The sequence below is a fragment of the Coenobita brevimanus genome, chromosome 25 (genome assembly GCF_032717465.1).
Source record: "Coenobita brevimanus isolate Jiangsu-jjx chromosome 25, ASM3271746v2, whole genome shotgun sequence".
Classification (NCBI taxonomy): domain Eukaryota; kingdom Metazoa; phylum Arthropoda; class Malacostraca; order Decapoda; family Coenobitidae; genus Coenobita; species Coenobita brevimanus.
In genome coordinates, this window is record NC_136978.1 from 26,450,246 (window position 1) to 26,469,981 (window position 19,736).

A 19,736-nucleotide genomic window follows, 5' to 3' on the forward strand; every position below is an offset into this window, starting at 1 on the left:
TATCCTGAATATCCTGATATGAGGGCGCCAAATTTATGTTACGGAACAGAGAAAGATAATGTACACTTTAAGTGAGAATACTAAAAATCACTACTGTCCCGTAAAGTTCCAGGTTCAAAACAAAGAGTTAGGTAAAATTACAAGTTAAAGTTTAATGCTCAAACTAACAAAAAAAAACATTCAGGACTCATAAGGATAATGTAATGGCAAAAAACAGGTTGAATATATGGTTAACTGCAATAGCCTCTATTAACACGAAATTAGCAAGAGTAAATTTATCTAAGTCAGCCCTGATAAAATGAAAATACACTGGGTAATGCTCAGTTAATGCAAGATAAATTATTACAGATACAAACTAATATTAAAACTGGCTGACAAAATGAATCCTACATAAATTACAAAAAAAACTCACTTGGCCCACAAATCAACACCCCAAGCTACTCAGTACAAGGAAAAAATGCAATAACAGTTATACTCAAATTACGTAGCTGCTAGATGGTTGGAGACTTCCGGAGCACTCACAACAATAACTGTACAGGGGAGGACAGAGATGTGAACAAAATGAGGAGTAGATCTAAGTGGCAATGATGCAGAGACTGAGCTCATTATATAGGGGCCAGCAGAGCTTGATACAACTTGTAAGAAGGACGCGCAAATGAAGCCATGGGGATAAAGAGTTGACAATCCCGCTCTGAACAACAGAAAGGACGACTTACTCTACTATAACGGTAGAAGGGGGGGACTGAGGCAGAACACTCTCGTGATCAAACATGCAGCATACTGTGCGTTAAAATTACACAAAGGATGATGAAATCATAGGCTATGTAACAATATATATATATATACAGTACATCCCCACAGTATGCGAGTTCCGAGTACGCGATCCCCCTTGTACATGAGGACCTATTTTTTTTTTTTTTAGTGTATTTTTTATTAGTACGCGAATTGAACTCCTTGTAAGCGAGACAGGCAGCGAAGAGTGGCCCAAATCCGGGGTTACCCTGAGTATGCAACATTGCCCCCCCAAGAAACGATAATGGTTACTTATGCTCTGCCCACCTTGTGACATCGATGCTGCTCAATCGTCACGTGATGCCCATATGCGCCGCTTGGAGGGTGGTGAGGTGAGAGTTCCAGCAGAGGAAACACACGCGCACAGAGGGTACACTCGCTGTTCCAGGTATGTCCCCGTGTGCTCTGAGGCTATTTTTTTGTGAGCCAGGATGTCTACCCTCCCCCAGGAAGAAGAAGTGCATCATCCATGCCATGAAGATGCAAGTCATTAGGAAGAAGGAGAGTGGAAAGGGTAACACGGCCATTGGCAAGGAACTAGGCTTGGCAGAATCATCCGTGCGAACTATATGGGCTAACAGGGAGGCCATACAGAAGACTGTGAAGACATATGGGATGGCGGCATTGGACAGGAGAAGCAGGCTGACCAACCAGGCTATAATTCTTATGGAGCAGTACCTGGCTACATTTATCCTGAGGAAGGAGAAGCATGGAACTCCACTGAACGGACGCTACATCAGGGACCAGGCCAAGATTTTCTACAAAGCTGCAGCTCTGAAGCTTGCTGTAAAGAAACCATTTAAAACCTCCTTGGGATGGCTTTGCTGCATTCTGAAAAGGAAGGAGCTATGTCACATTCGCCTCATGGGGGAGCGTGCATCAGCGGATGAAATGGGGGCCAGGGATTATCCAGCCATCCTAAAGGTGATAATCGATGAGGGTGGCTACAGCATGGACCAAATTTATAACACTGATGAAACAACCATACACTACAAGGCTATGCTGAAGTGTACTTATATTAGTAAGAACCAGCGCCAGGCCCAGGGCAGAAAAATCGACAAGAGCAGGATAACGGTCATGTTTGCTGTGAACTTATCAGGCTCACACAAGATGCGTCCTGTTGTGGTGCATACCGCAGCACACCCCAGATGTTACAAGAATCTGTGCTGCATGGCTGACAGCGGGGTATACTGGTACAGCAACTTCAATGGTTGGATGACAAGTAGCATCATTTCTGAGTGGCTGTTGCGGCATTTCATCCCTGATGCCAAGGCAAAATCCGGGGAACTTGGCATCCCCTTCAAGGTGCTTCTCATCCTCAACAATGCCCCAAGTCATCCAACCTGGCTAGCAGACCTCAGCAAGGAATGCAAGATCGTTTTTCTGCCCCCAAGAACGACCTCTTTCATCCAAGTGCTAGACCAGGAGTTGATTGCAACGGTCAAGCAGCCTCTATGATCACCTCCACAGCAAGACCGACAGCTGTGAGGAACTGCAGGCACTTCTTGACTTGAATACAGTCGGGAGTGATGTCATGGACGACGAGGATGGTTTGGACTCGCCACCCGCTTCACCCGCTTCATCCTCACCACGCACAGCACCCACACAACCAACTTCAACTCCTGAGAAGACTATTATGGCTTTTTGGCAGTCATTCAACCTCAAGGATGCAATCACTCTCTTGTTGTCCTCTTGGGCAGATATAACCACTGCAACAATTAACCATGCTTGGCACCTCCTCGTACCGCACCTGTGTGAAAACGCACCGGGAAGCGGCTTTCAGTCCCTGGCCGCTGCCAAGGCAGCCACTCTCACAATTGCACAAGCTGTGCCTGGGTTTCAGGCCGTCTCGCTGGAGGAGATCAGGGATTTACATCCGGCAGCAGCAGAGCAGGATCCACAGGAAATCATGCAGCGAGTGGATGAGGCTGACACAGAACAGGAGATCGCAGCAGAAAAGGCAGCAACACCAGTGATGGAGAGTGAAGATTTGTCCATGATGGAGATCAGTCGGGTACTGTGTGCCCTTGATAAATTCAAGGAAGAATTCAAGGACATTGAATGCTCTCAGTTGCGAATGGAGGAGTTGATGTCTTCACTGGACAAACCCTTCTGCTACTACACTGACAAGTACAACCAGGAAGTAAACAGACGGAAGCAAACACTCATCACCCGTTACCTTCGGCTTGAACAAAGTGAGGAATCACTCCCTTCAACATCAGAAGAGCCATATCCTGAGGAGGATCAAGAGACTGATTTGATGTCTGAGGTGTCAGAAATCAACTTTGAAGGGTTTATGAACGAAGTGAGTGCATTAGCTAGTGAAAGTGTCGAAAGTGCTGGTGACGGAAGTGGTGAGAAAGGTGGTGTGTCGGGTGGTGTGGTGGGTTATGCAGGAGATGCACGCTAGGTGCCTCATCCTGCCTCGGATCCTCTTCTTACCTCCATCACACCTGTTGTCTTCTTGGGTAAAAGTGAGCAGCCATACTCTTGTTGGTTTAGTTAAGCCTTATCCGTGTTGATTTACCTAGTAAAGCTATAATCTTGTTGGTTTACTTTATCTTAGGTATTATGTCTTAGAAAGTTTCCCTGTATAGTACAACACTTGGGTCTGAAAGGCGTCTCAAGGGTTTGCCCATGAAGGGGGTTGCCGCCCATATGTAATTTTTCCCATAAGTTTATATATTCACAGTATGCGAATTCCTAGTATGCAACGTCCTCTGCCGCCCATATACTCGTGTACTAGGGGAATGTACTGTATATATATATATATATATATATATATATAGTATATGATGCTGAATTAGGGCTGGGGATGATATCTATATCTATCTATCTATCTATATACTGTATGTATATATATATCCCATTGAATCCCAGGGGTGCTGGGCGAGGCATTGCACTGGGAGGGCACTAAGCATACCGCCCTCCGCCTATCGGCTCATAGTCGAGAAGCTCATAGGTTCCTACCCGGGAGTTCCCTACTTTATAAAGACTTGAAAAATCCCAGATCTGTCCAATATTCCGGACACTGGGCTCCAATGGGATATATATATATATATATACAGAGAGAGACAGAGAGAGAGACAGAGAGAGAGAGAGATCACCTTTCTTCGATAAGGGGTAAGGCGCTGTCCCTGGATAGAGGAAATGGGTTTGGGGCGTGTTCACTTCATGACCTGATGCCCTTCCTGATGCCAGACAATGACCAGTGGGTGAACTCGAATCTCCGACCATTCGGCCAGAGCGGAGAGCTCTAACCCACCAAGCCACAGCTGCTACAATGAGGCGATTTGAATAGGACCAAACTCTGTGCCTGGGTAGCAGAGACCCAGGCCGTTGGACTCTGGGTAGTCTCTCATCTCTTGACATTGATACTGATGTTGATAATAATGGCAATAGAAAGTAAAACAACATGCGTATAAGTGTAAGAGTTCGTAAGCAAATGATTTTATGAGTATTTCATGATGTAAGATATAGACCAGGGTCACCCAAATACTTCCAGCGATTCTCTCTCTCTCTCTTTTCCCTACGTTTCACTTCCCTCTCATCTATCTCATTTATCTCCTCTATATCCCGAAGTGTCCGAGTCTGCGCCATGGAATACACATCTTCAGAAGAGGGTTTGATGAGATTGGGATCATTCCGCAAAACCTCCCTTGAACTATAGCAATGAGATACTTAGTGAAAGCTGTTTACTTTCTCCAGCAACATCATGATTACTTGCGCCTGTAGGCACATTTGCAGTTTTCTTTAGTGATATGCAACCTCAAGTTTGTAAAATATTCGTTATTGTTATTCTGTTAACATCCCATTATACCAGTCCATAGTCAGGGAGGCAATATGCTTTGAAAAGAAACATAAAAATATCAACAGAGACACCCTTGAAGTTTGTAGAGACAAACTTGAACTTTGTATAAAACATATTCAGTCTATGCTCGACATCTCTCTGATCCATTGCATTACTATGTCCTAAACGTTTGTAATTGCCAATGACCCGGAATTCATCTACTGCAATTACCAGCTTTTGTAATTGTTTACTATACCTCTCTTTACCAAAGATCATTATTTTAGACTCATTAATACAAAGCCTAAAATTTCTAGCTTATTCTCTTAGTTTACTGTATAAAATATCCAGGTCTATAAGCTTATTTGCCAACAACACCAGGTCATCAGCATAGGCCGCAATATTTGCCTTTACATATACCTAGAGAACATCCATATCTTAACTGTGATCCGTTGCAGCATATTGTGTATATGCAATCTGAATAAAATAGATGATAAAATCTCCCCCTCCCCCCACCTAACTCTGCTACAAACATGTAAAAACTGTTTCATGTACATCATTCAATAGAACTCTTGATGTCTGCTTCCTAAGATAATGCATGATTAATAAAATAATATCAGGGCAAATATCCTTGTCCACTAGCATACATCGTAGTAAAAATGGTTATCCAAGGCAAAAACGTTAGAAAGTCAATACAAGGACTGAAAACATTACCATATCTATATGTTGTCGTATATTGAAAACGATGGTCTTTAAAATAACAGTAGCATCAATAGCTGAAACTCTCCTTTCAAATCCAAACTGTCACATGTTAAATTTTTTTCCTCTAAAATTTCCAGAATATGATACTCAGAATGTTTTATCAACATAGATGATTGCATAACGCGTCTGTAATTCGGTTACACTGTACGGTTGTCTTTACTTTCATCTCTACTGGACTTACTTGACCCTTAAGCATATCATCTGGCAACTTACAAGGCAGACAAATATTCATGAAGCTGCTAATAACCTGCAGAAAAAATCATCACTAATGTTTTCGTTTTCGTTTTTAAAGGCTCCAACATGCATTTCATCATCACATTTTTTTTTTTTAAATAACAGAACAGAGGAAGGAAAAACAAATGAATAAAAAAAAAAACTTATCCATACACCAGGTTACTGGTGTCCTCTGTTCATAATGTATCCGTAACAGTTAGACTTGAACAGCTGTAGGTTGAAGTTTTGAGGGAATCAACTCTGGGGAAGTGAGTTCCAGAGAGATGCAATTCGGGGAATGAAAGACTTCTGATAGGCAGAAGTTCTGCAATATGGCTGAGTGACATTCCAGTAATGAGTGCTACCAGATGCCCGTGTACCACGCGGGAAGACATGGAGAGGTGGCACAATGGACGCAACTTCGTCTGAGCGTTTGCTAAAAAAAATATCTGTAAAATAATGCAAGGGAGGCAACATTCCTTCTTACTTGCAGAGGAGGTAGTTTATTTGTAATGGCAGGGTTGTTAATAATCCTAACAGCTTTATTCTGAATTTTGTCTAGTTGTTTTAATGCAACCTCTGCACATCCATTCCACGAGGGTGAGCAATATTCAAGCTGATAGCACACATGACTCTTATAAATTATAGCTAACTGCTCGTCAGTGAAGAAGTTACGGACTCTGTACAATAATCCAAGTTTCTTTGAGGCAGTTTTAGGAAGTGATCTGACAGGAGAGGTCCAGCTGAGGGCATTGTTAAGTGAGACACTGAGAATTTCAATACTTTTAGAGATGGGAATATTTGTACCATTGAAGGTAATATACGAATCTGGCAATATTTGTCTATTAGTAAATTGTATATATTTAGTTTTACTAGCATTAAATGAGACAAGGTTGTTTTTGTCCCCATTCACTGATCGTAGATAAGTCTTGATTTATGGAGATGGCTGTACTAAGTTGAGAGTTAAAAGATAGTTGACTTTGTAAATGGGTGTCTGAGTGTGAATGAACTAAGAAGTGTTGAGTCATCTGCATATGAATGGATGGGATTGTGGGTGATTCATAAGAGATCATTAATATGAACCAGGAACAGGGTTGGCGCAAGAACTGATCCCTGTGGCAAGCCGGCGTTAATTGAGTGGAAATTGGAATATACATCATCTACTTTTACTCTTATTTTCCTGTCACTGGGATATGAGGAAATCAAAGGAACAAAAGACTTTTGTCCATAGCAAGGGAGTTTGGACAGCAGGGAACGGTGCCATAGTCTATCAAAAGCTTTAGAAATATCAAGGGCTACTGCATGAATTTCTCCATGTAGATCAATTGATTGATGGCTGGTATGAGTCAGGAGATTGAGTATGTCAATGGTGGATCTTTCGTGGCGAAAACCATATTGTCTATCACTAATTAAGTTGTTGGATTCAAGATGTTTAACTATGTGCTTATTAATTAAAGTATCAAATACCTTACCAAAAGAAGAAGTGACAGCTATTGGTCTGTAATCAGAGGGGTCAGAGGAACTTCCTTTCTTTGGTATTGGGTGGTATTTGGCTTCTTTCCATGAATTAGGGAATGAAAAAGTACGTATGCATAGTCTGAATAATTTAGCAAGAACAGAGGCAAGTTCTGGGTAACACTTTTTCAAAACAATTGGTGGAATTCCATCTGGGCCTGGAGCTTCTTTGGTAGGTAAATTGTCTAGGATGGATTTTACGTATCTTGTCTGTATTTTACGTGGAACAATTTCGGGAGAGTCAAGTTCTAGTACTGGGACGTTCTGGCTGGCTTCCTCTATGGTAGAATTTCTGGCAAATATACTAGCAAAGACATCTGCTTTCCCACGCGGATCATTTGTAATGTTGCCCTCTGAAGATGTTAGTAGGGGAATGGATGATGACTTGTTAAAGTTATTATTGAATGAATTGAGAGTTGACCAGAATATGCTATTGTCATTAGGGTTGTTAAATACTTTTGATGCTTGATTTTGAAGAAAGTTTGATTTTGCGAGGTTTATTACAGCTTTTGCATGGTTTCTAGCAATTTTAAATTGAGAGAGTGATTCAGATGTTTTTGATTTTAAATAAGAGTTATATGCTAATGACTTTTGGGCTGTTACTCTGGCACAGTTGCTATCAAACCATATTGAAGAGTTTGATCTTTTAGTGAACTGTTGACTTCGTATGAATAAATCCATACCAGCTAGTATTAAGTCGCAAATGTGGGACTGGGTAGAACTGACATCACTAGAGAAGAAAGACTGCCAAGGAATGTCAGCAAGATAATTTCTAAATCCATCCCAATTTGCCTTATCAATGTGTTAAAGCTTTGTAGCCAACATTTTTATATATGTAACTCTTAATTCTTTAATAGGTGAGTCTTGAGTTAATTGAAGAGCAGAAGGAGTTAAAGATGAATACAGGGAGTTGATCTTGATTTATTATCTTCAGAGAAAGTCTAAGTTGAGTGGCGTATGTATTATACAGAGACTTAATATACTATGTAAGTATAGTTGGACCCCTCTTCTTATTCACTCTCTCCACTACCTGCCGATTCTAAGGCTAACCTCCTTCTGAGCACTGCTTCCTAAATTCCTATTTTAGCAGGAGTCATGTCACGTGGAATATAATGCTGTGAAGCTTCTAGAAGCCGGTGTGTGTGTATGTGTGTGTATGGTCACGAGGTGCTGTTCGTGTGCATATCAGTATTCCTTCACTTAAAGAGTTGCAAGGTAATTTCCCGTTCCCACACCTTGTCTGGTGCTCTGTCTGTCTGTCTATCTATCTATACATCATGGTTTCTGTTATGATTTGTATTTATAATATGGAGTCCTGACATCGCTCGGTCACACAGCTGGCGGTCCTCCGACAGCAATCATCATTGACATATGCTAATCTGTTAATACATAATAGTGTTCTTCTTCAATCTTAATATATAATATTGATTATAATACTGTACAGGTATAATATTCATGGTAATATCGTAATGATCCAGTAATATTACATTTTAACCCTGGATCAGCAACCATGCCCAACTAACGCTATCGGCAACCACCGGCCACATGTGGCCAGATTTGGGAATTAAAAAAAAAAATACTTATATGCATTGCACATTTATAAAAATTTTATCACATGTAGAGTAAAGAATAATGAAAATGTTGGCACAAAAAAATAGAAAAAGTATGGAATTTTTTTTATTGTAAATTTTTTTTCTAAAGGCACTAAAAACTCGTCAAAATTACACTTATCGTAACATATTTGGCTATAGCTTTATTTGCAGCCTTCTCAAGGGTTGCCGACAAGGATATGTTGATTCCAGACATCCCCCTTGATGGTCATGTTAATGCCTAGAAAAAACTACAAAAAAAAAAAAAAACACCATACAAACGTTGTTTGCAACCATGGCCACATGTGGCCTTTTTCTCTATATTAGAGAAATAAAAAACACGAGCAACCCAGACGCATCTTGAATCGAAAGTACAAGCCAAAAGGGGAAGCTACCTGGATGGTGAGCCGAATTCTCAAAATGGCGCCATGGCGCCAAGCTTTTAAACTTTGTCTGGCTAGATGTGGCCGGTGGTTGCTGATCTAGGGTTAAACAAGTTGTATACATAATTGAATATGGTTAAATTGGTTATTGTATTATATTTTGTAAAATGTGTATGTATAATATTAAATGCATATATGCAAAAAAACAAAAAAAAGAAAATAGTTCAAAGTTAATATTATGGTAAGAGCTATTAATATTTCATATTGAGATAATGATACTGGTATACTTCTATATCATGGGTCATTCTTCTTCTTCTTTATATATATATATATATATATATATATATATATATATATATATATATATATATATATATATATATATATATATATATATATATAATTAATACTATATACAAAATATGTACACTTCATACAGGGGGGTTGGCATGGATGCTTACTGTACCCCACTAAATACTGACTCCAAATTTGCAATTCTTGTATGCATTCTGTGCATTGCGAACAGCACTACTGCAAATACAATGCAGAAGATTATAAAGACAGTAGGTGCTGGGCTATACACGTAATATGGGTTGAACATACTCAAACTCAAATCTTCCCAGGGCTTCATTGTTTCATTGATCAGTTGCATAGTTTCAAACTTAGGTGGAGTCAACTTAATACTTGTGCTCATGTTTAAGTCCATATCAGGCAGTGGGTGGAAATGTTTGTGTGTATGATTGAGAATGGCGTAGTGATTGATGGTGGATAAAGTGACATGGATGGTGTAAATACCGCACAGTAGTCTGGTGCTATGTATAATCCTGAGGCTGAAGTATGAGATGGTGATATATCTGGACAGACTATGTAAACTGATGTGTTATGAGTGAAATAAAAAAAACAGTGAGTGTCCGATGCGTTGATGGTGTACAAGCTTATCTGGAGCAAAAGTGAAGTTGCAATGATTATGAATATTGTCATTTCTGATGATAGCCATTTCACAAGGGACTGTATCAGTAGGCTGAAACATGAAAAAGTACGCAGGACAAAGGTGAACAGGATGTAAGGATGTGCGGCACTTTCGTTCAATCGTTGATTCACTTGCGAAAGTGACAGTGTTCCTTCTCTTGGAGACCATGATGAGTTCGGTGTCTGTGTTGATGTTGATGATGACCAAAGTGTGATTACTCTTAGAAGAGAAGGGGTGTATTTGGTATACTGTGAACAGGTCATCAGTTATGAATGGTACATGAACTACTACTGATGGTGTTAGTGTTGCTTCTAAATATGGATAATATTGCATGAATTACCTACTTTAGAACAAAGGCTTCAATTTATGTTTATGTATGCCTTGACTAATTATCTGACGTAGCTCATGAACTGGAAGTAAGTCAATTGTGATTTTGCCATCACCGGCATTCGAAATTCCTTGCATAAGTGTCCTGTAACGAACTCTAGTGTTGTCTAATTGTAGTAGAATTGTGTCAATATGTTCCGTGACGATGGGGAAGTGCTGGAAAAGTGTTGTATTACCTTCCATGTCATTTATTTTATCTACACTTTCGAGAGCTATGTTTTCCGCCTTTTTCAGATTTTTCACGATTGTCTTCATTGCTGAGTTATGTCCTGCGATGAATTTATCTTGGTATGTTAGTACCTGAGCTATTTTATTAAATTTGTTGTTTATTTCTTTAAGGTCTTCCTCTGTAGCCAATCCAAAGATGTTCCCAAGAACTGCGCCACCCAGGTCGAGCAAACAGCGCTTTTGGCGAGTACGTGTGATGTTGTTCTTGTCGCTCAGTACCTCCGTTCCATGAGATGGGAGATCTTTGATCATGATGAGCATAGTTGACTTAGCCTGTTCTATTTTCCATTTCGCTAACTTCACTATTTCATCCACTTCCTCTGTGTTATGTGCTTGTGAAACATAGCCTCCTATCATGAAGTCCAGGGTTCTCATGGGTCTTGCGATATTTTCTAGATTAGAAGGTAATTCATATAAGTAATCCAGACTTATTTCAGTTCTCATGACATCTTTTACGATTGACGTCGTGGCCGTTGGAGCTATGAGGCATCCTTGCCGTACTATGTGTTGGGGGTCTAAGTGAGCATATCCTCTTGCTATGTACAGGAGAATCCATAGCATAAGTCCCTTCATCGCTACCTACCGACAAAAAAAATCTATTAATTTTCTAATATGGTCATACTGTGGTTGATGATAGTGATGATGTGCGTTACGGTTGACTAACGTAGAACAATAACTTGATTATTATTTCATTTATATAAGGCGTTTAAATCGATATTTAAATCTCGTAAATGATGTACTGTAGATTTTATTGGAACAGTTGCACCTATGTTTGATTGTTTGGTATATGACCTTAATTTATTTTTGTACTTATTGTTGTTTTCTTGATTGGTTTCATGAGTTACGCTCGTTTGTTCGGTTATATCCGAGGCTGAATAATTATTGGGTAGTTCTCTTGAAACTCGTTTTAAATGGTCAATATGAACTTGTTTCTCTTCGCCACTTAACAGTGACTTAATTAAAACTTTGTTTGCTTTTATGTTAATTACTCTGTATGGGCCCTCATCCCACCATTTAATGTTAAAGCTTTGTAGCCAACATTTCTATATATGTAACTCTTAATTCTTGTAATAGGTGAGTCTTGAGTTAATTGAAGAGCAGGAGGAGTTAAAGATGGATACAGGGAGTTGATCTTGATTTATTATCTTCAGAGAAAGTCTAAGCTGAGCGGCGTATGTATTATACAGAGACTTAATATACTATGTAACTCTAGTTGGACCCCCTCTTCTTATTCACTCTCTCCACTACCTGCCGATTCTAAGGCTAACTTCCTTCTGAGCTCTGCTTCCTAAATTCCTATTTTAGCAGGGGTCGTGTCACGTGGAATATACTGACGTGAAGCTTCTAGAAGCCGGTGTGTGTGTATGTGTGTGTATGGTCACGAGGCGCTGTTCGTGTGCATATCAGCATTCCTTCACTTAAAGAGTTGCAAGGTAATTTCCCGTTCCCACACCTTGTCTGGTGCTTTGTCTGTCTATATATCTATTTATACACCATGCTTTCTGTTATGATTTGTATTTATAATATGGAGTCCTGACAAATGTGCCATCGGGTCGCCCTGACAGGTTCAGAATGGGGAGGTTTGAGATTGTGGTCAGAGGATCCAAGTGGTGACAGTACCTCTATCCTGTATTGATCTGGATTATTTGTCAGGAATAAATCCAAGAGATGGGCATTATGGTCAGGATTATCAGGTATTCTGTTGGTTGCTTCACCAGCTGGGTAAGATTAAACGATTCTGCAAACAGCTCGCACTCTAGACCAGCATCATCAGTCCTGGCAGAGTACAATAACCATTCAACATTATGTATGTTAAAATCACCCAAAATGGTAATTTCGATGGTAAGGGAAAGGTTAAGGTAACTCAACTGTGTGGATATGGAATCAAATACACTGGGTTCCGAAGAAGCATTGGGGGAGCGATAGACTACGCAGATATATTTGGTAATATTTTGACAGTTTGGTTTATACAATGAGTAATCAAAACTGGATGATGTAAAGTTTAAAATATGTCAACTGCATACTGAGATTTGATATAACAACAGCTGCCGCCCTTGTTACAGAAGTTTGTGAAGAGATGGTAATTGGGAAAACAGAATGGGGATATTTCAGTAGAGGGTGAGATTTGTGGTTCTGTGAGGATCAGGGCCAGAGAGGATATCGACTGTAGGAAAAAATGAACTTAATCTAAATTGGTACTAAGACCACGGATGTTGGTGAAGAATAAGGCAGCATTTTCACTTCTCTGCTGACGAGCATGACCTGAAATTGCAGTAGTCGCTGCCGGCACAGTCGCTTGATGGCAACTGGGAGGACCCTGTGCCGCCAGCCTTACCCTGCCAGTGGTAGCAATCTGAGGTACCACCTCGTTAGAAAGTAATATTGCAGCGGCCACTGCTAAAGAGAGTGGGAAAAGAAGGTGTGATGTTTTATGTGCATATAGTGTAGTGTAGACAGTTGAAGGTAGAGGTATTAAGAAAGTATGCTGGCCTACTCTCTGTGTAAATGAAAGCACTGAAAATGTTCAGCAAAGGGAGATGGTCAGGATCAAGTCCTGGGGGCTGGTGAAACGGGAGCTCCAGCTCTCCCTATCACCAGTTTGCCATCCACCTCGGGAATACTGCCCTGTTCGACTGGTGCTACAGTCTACTCCTCTATTAAAAATTTAAAAAAGTGTATTTCTTGAGTGAATTCTTTTTGTGTCTCTCTGCATTTACTTCTCAGATTATATAGAAAATGTCTTCCTTTGTCTTCTCTATCAACATCAATCCGATTGTTGACAAAAAAAAAAAAAGAATTATGAAAAGCAGCTATAATTTCTTTACAATTTCTTGATCCAGCAATTACCTGCGATGCCTTGACCTTGGTTCTTTTATAATTAACCTTTTCCAGAAGTTTTATATATCGTTGTATTATATTTTTCCTCAGTAGATTAGCATATTTCATCATATTCGTCCTCCTTACACTCAGCCAGTGCCTTCTTTAAACCGTGCCCTGCCTTTGTGCTGATGTAAAGCACTTTGTCTTTGTCTCTGCCTACTCCCACCCTCCTGGTAGTCAAACCTTGCCTGTGCCTGGGCCCCCTCACTCTCCTGTTGCATCCAGGCACTGTCTTACATTAATTTGTCCTAATCTTTCCCTTTGCAGATCTTTCAGAACTAATTTCCCCAGAACTGACTAATTTCTCATACACAGCTTGAATTTCCTGCACATGCTTAGAGTTTCTGTAACCAGTTGTAGTACTAGTACTAGTAGCAGAAGTAACACTACTAGTAAGAGTAGTAGTAGTAGTAGTAAGAGCAGGAGTTGTAGCAGCAGTTTTCTTCATACCAATTTTTTTTTTGCATATTGTCAGATAACATTGATCTGTAACTGTCGTAACTGTGATATGTTTTTGCAGGAAGAACTAGAGACACGGAAAGTCTCTACTCTTTTCTTCCTTTGTTCTTCCATCCAAAACAGGTAACAGCTGTGACAAATTTCCCTCGTAACAGGAGTCGTTTTCTTCTTCTTCTTCATTTTTTTTTTTTACTTAAGAACGCAAGACAGGGTAAGTTTCTACTGTCGCTGACCATCCTGCAGAAGCTAATCAGAGATGCCAGAGGGAACCCATCGGTAATATTTATGATAATCCCAGTCCTGGTCTTTATTTCCCCTTGGCTACCGATCCAACCTCTTATTTTTTTGTTTTCATGTTATCGCTAAACGAGTTTCTGTTTTCTTCCTAGTATCTTCAACCATTCACGTTTAATCCATAGCAAAAAACCCTTCCCTGGCCACTGAAAAACGATTATATTATTATTATTATTATTATTATTAAATGCCAGGACCAACTTGCCTGGTTCCGGGCTCCTACGCTCCTCATGGGGCAACGTAGGATTGGATGATGGATGGATGGATGGATCATTATTATTATTATTATTTATTATTATTATTGTTATTACTTTCACTTCTAGCGATCGACAAACAATACTTAAGTGTAAATTAGTTAGGAACAATCAATCTTTTCTCTCTGAGGGTTGTCTTTGAAGTGGGTTTCGAGATTTCGTAACACATTTTTCACAGCTATATATTCTGCATATTATACCTCGGTATCGTTTTTATGGAAACTAAGTCTTAATGACACGCAGTCACTACTAGCCTCATGTAAAGGACTGCTGAAGTGTAACATACAACACAGGCGGGATACGCAAACGCACATACGATCAAATCCCTGCCGTAACTCAGTACTTTGAAGCAGGGACAGGGAAGTTGTCAAATCTTCCTGTGTCTCCTAGTTAAATTTCATTATTACCAATTGTTGCGAGACTATAACTGATAAAGGCTATAATTGTTCTATGCAGGAAGATCAGGGAAATGAGTGAAATATCTTCTCTTGTCTAGTTCTTCCTGCAAAATCATATGAACGTTCTGACCGGAAACTGATCGTTAATAAGTTTAAAGAATCCCGCTCGATCAGTAAGGATACGGGACTGTGCCAGATATGCCGTCCACTGTCCCTAGATTTCCCATGTAAACAAACCCCTCCACATGGCACCCTATCCCGCTTGCTGATTGGCTGGTGGCGTGGTGAGACTCCTTCTCTGATTGGGTGACCAGGAGAAAAGGCGGGGCTTGGCCTGTCGACCTAGTGGTTGTGCCTCACCAAAGATGAGGCAGTGTTGGCGCATTCGGCCACGAGTGAAGTAGGGAAAGTGATCTCACGTAAGCAAAGGACACACGAATTAAATACACGCGGACTACGGTGATATTCCCTGGTGTAGCTGTTATTTTTATTTTTACCTTATCAAAATAAGTAAGAGAAAAAAGTGCAGATTCGCCCCATGGTTTCAGCTTTTCGATCACAAGTATTATTTCCTCCGCTACAACACACTATGTTTCACATAGACGGCTTTATAGTGATATATATTCTCTAGAGTCCATAAAGTTTACTTTACAGCGTAAAGAACTAAGAAATATAGTTAATTTATTTTTGTCCCTTCGGTAAGAGAGGAATATTCTCGCAACTTAGTTTTAAACCACGACGTTCATTTATCAACAAACTCAACCCCTCCTAGCAGTGCCGTCCTTATTATTTGTGGATTTTTTGTTCTTGCTGCTTCTAGGCAGTTTTATCCTGGTTAGAAAGGCTGTGTGTTCAAGGATTATTAAAAAGTTTATCTAACCCTTCGAGTTGAATAAATTGCTTCCAAATACCTGAGATAAAGTAGAAAAAAAGAAGCGTCATTCAGCAGATGGTCGAAGGGAACTGGTAAGAATAAAAACAACTATGGGAGAGGATGGTTTGTTTTTTTGGTGCGAATGAAAACAATGGGACAACATTGTGTACGAACAGAAACTCGAGGAGAAAATTATTTTGCTCTTGGCACGAACGAAAACCAAATGGGAAAATAATTTTGTTTTTCATACGAATAGAAGACTATGGGAGCGAAAAACTGTTCTTGGTACGAATGAATAACAGAATAATTTTGTTTGGAACTATTTAAAAACCTATGGTGAAGAATTGTTTATTTTTATATTAAAAAATAACACTATGGGAGAATGATTTTGTTTTGGTACGACTAAAAAAATATGGATAAATGATTTTGCTTTTGGTTTGCATAACAATGGAGAAGAGTCCTGCTTTCTTTGTTTTTTTGTTTGCTAAGGTATGAGATGAGAAAATTATCGCATTTATGAATCTCAGAATTATGACAACCATCAACAAATTGATGTAACAAGGATATTTAATTACGGAATTAACTAAGCAGATAACATTACGAATCATTATATATATATATATATATATATATATATATATATATATATATATATATATATAGATAGATAGATAGATAGATAGATATAGATATAGATAGATATAGATATATAGATATATATTAATTAATAGGTAATAGAGGAATATTATCGCATTCATGTCTCTTGGAACGCGTCGCTCAGCGAGCTTGTGTGATATCACGTACTCATAGCCATGACAACCGCGGCGCTGGTTCTAAACATAGTAGACGATGTTTTGTCATAACGCCAAAGCAAAAGAGGTTAATACACAATTAAAATGGTTCGTTGCTTGGTTCCGGATTGCAATCACCGGGGTATACTGTAGTTGCTTTCGCTATCTACGAAATGAAAACGAAAATAAGGTGATTAAATGTAAAAAGCAAAGCCGACAGTACTCCTGCTCGATGTCAGTAAGATGCAGCCGTCATTTTAAAGGCAGTAAGAAAGTAAACTGATCTGGTTGATTAAAGTAAGAAAAATAAAAAAAACTTGTACAGGATGAAGAAACAAATGCATGTTAAGTGAACTTGAAGCAGGTCCTGGTAATGTTCAGCCTGTCAACCCTGCTTCAGCCAGAAAATATAATCCTTCAGGCAGAGGTAACAAAAATGATAAGAGGGAGCTTCGGTCTTACAAAACTGTAATGATGCATTAAAGGTAACATTATTCAGAGACGAATGCATGATGATACACAGTATTATGGGGACGAATCCAGTTTTTAGTCCATGCAAGATATTATATGCAGAGATCATCTGGTACAGACTTTGCAGGCTGGAAATTGAATCAGTCACTTAAAGAACCAAATTTTAACGAGATTTATGCAAGACTGCCACATGTATACTGCCCTTCACATGACTAAACAATTTCACTATAGCGCAACTGTGAGAATATCGATTACATTAATGCATGTCATCACCATCGGCTAATCAATGACTGTGTGAAAATAATTTCTACAGGAAAACAGAAATAAACATCTCTTGCCTTGTATTTTATTTTATTTTATTTATTTTCTTAAACTACATAATGGTTATAGACTGTACAGACACTGAATTTCCTACTGCATCTAAAATCAAAGACTAACACTCCAACGTGTCGAGGATGGGTATGAACTTAAAGTTCTGAGTCGCACCAAATTTGTTCAGTTATGTTAGTAACTTGTACCCCGGATCAACATCCGGTAAGGCAATAACGAAAAGATCAGTAATACTGTGATACTATCATCGGGGATTTCATTTTGGCTTTTTTTTTTATTCGGCATATTACCTGAAAAGGTCTTTTAAATTGTTCTTCAGTTCCACAGTAAAGAATAGCATAGTATTGACATAAAAATAGCAAAACGAACCCAGGGCACAGAAAATATATAAAAAGAACAACAACAACCACAACAACAAACAATTACCAGCGTGAATTAGTGCCATGCAGAAATTTTGGTAAAATTTTATGCAAGTTTTATACCTTCTTAAGTAAATGCATTACTAATGATAGCGTTGACTAAAGCAATCACTCATCATACCACTAGCTAACCACTAATCCTAGCCAAACCAAGTCAACCTAGCTGACCAATCTAGACTACCGTTGGACCTACACTAACCAAAACAAATTCTGACCTGACTTAACCGTAACTTTACCTAATATTACACCACTAGTGTACGAGAGTTGCTTTATGAACACAATTATTGTGGTTTTCTAACTTACATATTGAGTTCTTTCCTTATATTACGTTTTTTTTTTTTCTTTTTCCGCCAGCATCTGAGCATAGGCTTCAGAGCCCTTTCTCTGAAGCCCAGCAGTTCTCCTATATACCATACTTCTCCATTGGTCACCGCTTCGGCGCTAACACCCACCGTACATATTGAATACATGCTAGGGCTGTCTCATACAAGTGTGATGTATTGGTGCTGGAGTGTTTTCATGTGTCTGCGGGTCTTTGATAGATCAGTAAAGTCTACTTTTAACAAAATTCAAATCGTTAGAATGTTCCCTACCGCAGCTGGGATTTGAAGCCACCTCCACTGGGGCAGTACACCACTTCTTTACCGATTCAGCTACTGCTTATACTTCGCTTGCTTCTGTAGAATAGGTGTACGTTTAGTAGTAGCTGTATGAAATTCAATGAGCCTTAGTCAGATGGGAGTCTGTCACATGCGTTGCTATATCCTTTTTACTCCAACATGGTCTAAAATTACCATCTATCCATCTTCAGAGCTGGGCTATAACAAGGTATTAACACTAGAGTAAGCTGTTAGTCGCGGAGAAGTGCTGTAGAAAGGATACAATGCCGTAGTATTGTCTTCTGCCGGTGAGCTAATTGAAATAAGCTGCAAAAGGACGAAAATCTAAGCCAAGTAAATGTGAAAGTACTACAATAAATCTGCTCTCCACTCTGAAAGAACTTGGCCATCAACTAAGCTGGAAAAGAATTTTGTTTGTCAGATAAAAACATACCAGAGAGAGAGAGAGAGAGAGAGAGAATGAATGAAGGCAAATGACCCCGAGGTGAGCCGAGCCTTGTTGTGCGCCGAAAGTGTACGGTTAGGAATATAAACAACACCCCTGTTTTTGTGCTACCCTGTGTTGCCCTTACTGTGCAATGCGCTTAACTCTCTCATGGTCGAGACAGCTCTGTATTTGGCGTTCCAGCTAACTTTTGACGGTCATCCTCAGCTGAGAGTAAGTCATAGGAGCCTTAGTGTTATTGCTCTTCTGTACTACTGTGCTGTCTTTACCTTAACTTGGCCCAGAATTCGTCCTTATGCAGCTTATTTCACGTACCCCAGTTGTAGAATAAATCCTGCGGCTATGCATCATTTCAATTGCACCCTTTCGTGACTAGCATCATATTTTAGATTTAATCTGTGGCTACAAATCAGCATTACAGATGAAGGGATGGCGGGTTTAGGCCAGTTTAATTTTAGAAAGTATTGATTTTTAGAAAGTATTGATTTTTTTTTTAACTTATTCACCTAGATTACGTCCTTTCTGTTTATTCTTGCTCCATCTTACTGCTCGGTGTGTGTGTGTGTGTGTGTGTGTGTGTGTGTGTGTGTGTGTGTGTGTTTTAGATATTTTTAGCTACTTCCTTCCCGGCGTCTTTCCTAAGCTTTATAAATAAATAAATAATAAAACACACACAGGGTCCCTGGCTACAACACGATCCTTCGGTTTAATGAATAGAAATGAAGATTCTTAGGATATCTGCGTTGAGAATATTACAGTAAACTAAAGTCTTTTTATACTAACATGGCTTATACTCGCCAATTCTCCATCTTGACTGCTAAGTTGTAACAATAAACCCTGAAATATAATGTTAATCACGAACAAGTGCTAAGGAA

The 19,736-nt window shown here is 39.4% G+C and overlaps 1 protein-coding gene across 1 annotated transcript in view; it reads left to right on the top strand.

The window, feature by feature from the left end:
* Positions 1–1,656: 1,656 nt before the first annotated feature.
* The window catches only part of LOC145393796 (protein APCDD1-like), a 204,839-nt gene continuing 186,759 nt past the window's right edge, over positions 1,657–19,736 (top strand). The window contains exons 1-3 of the mRNA XM_080267843.1: positions 1,657–2,138; positions 2,263–2,461; positions 2,636–2,774. Coding sequence (XP_080123969.1) covers positions 1,657–2,138; positions 2,263–2,461; positions 2,636–2,774 — 820 coding nt within the window. The remainder of the gene's footprint in view (positions 2,139–2,262; positions 2,462–2,635; positions 2,775–19,736) is intronic.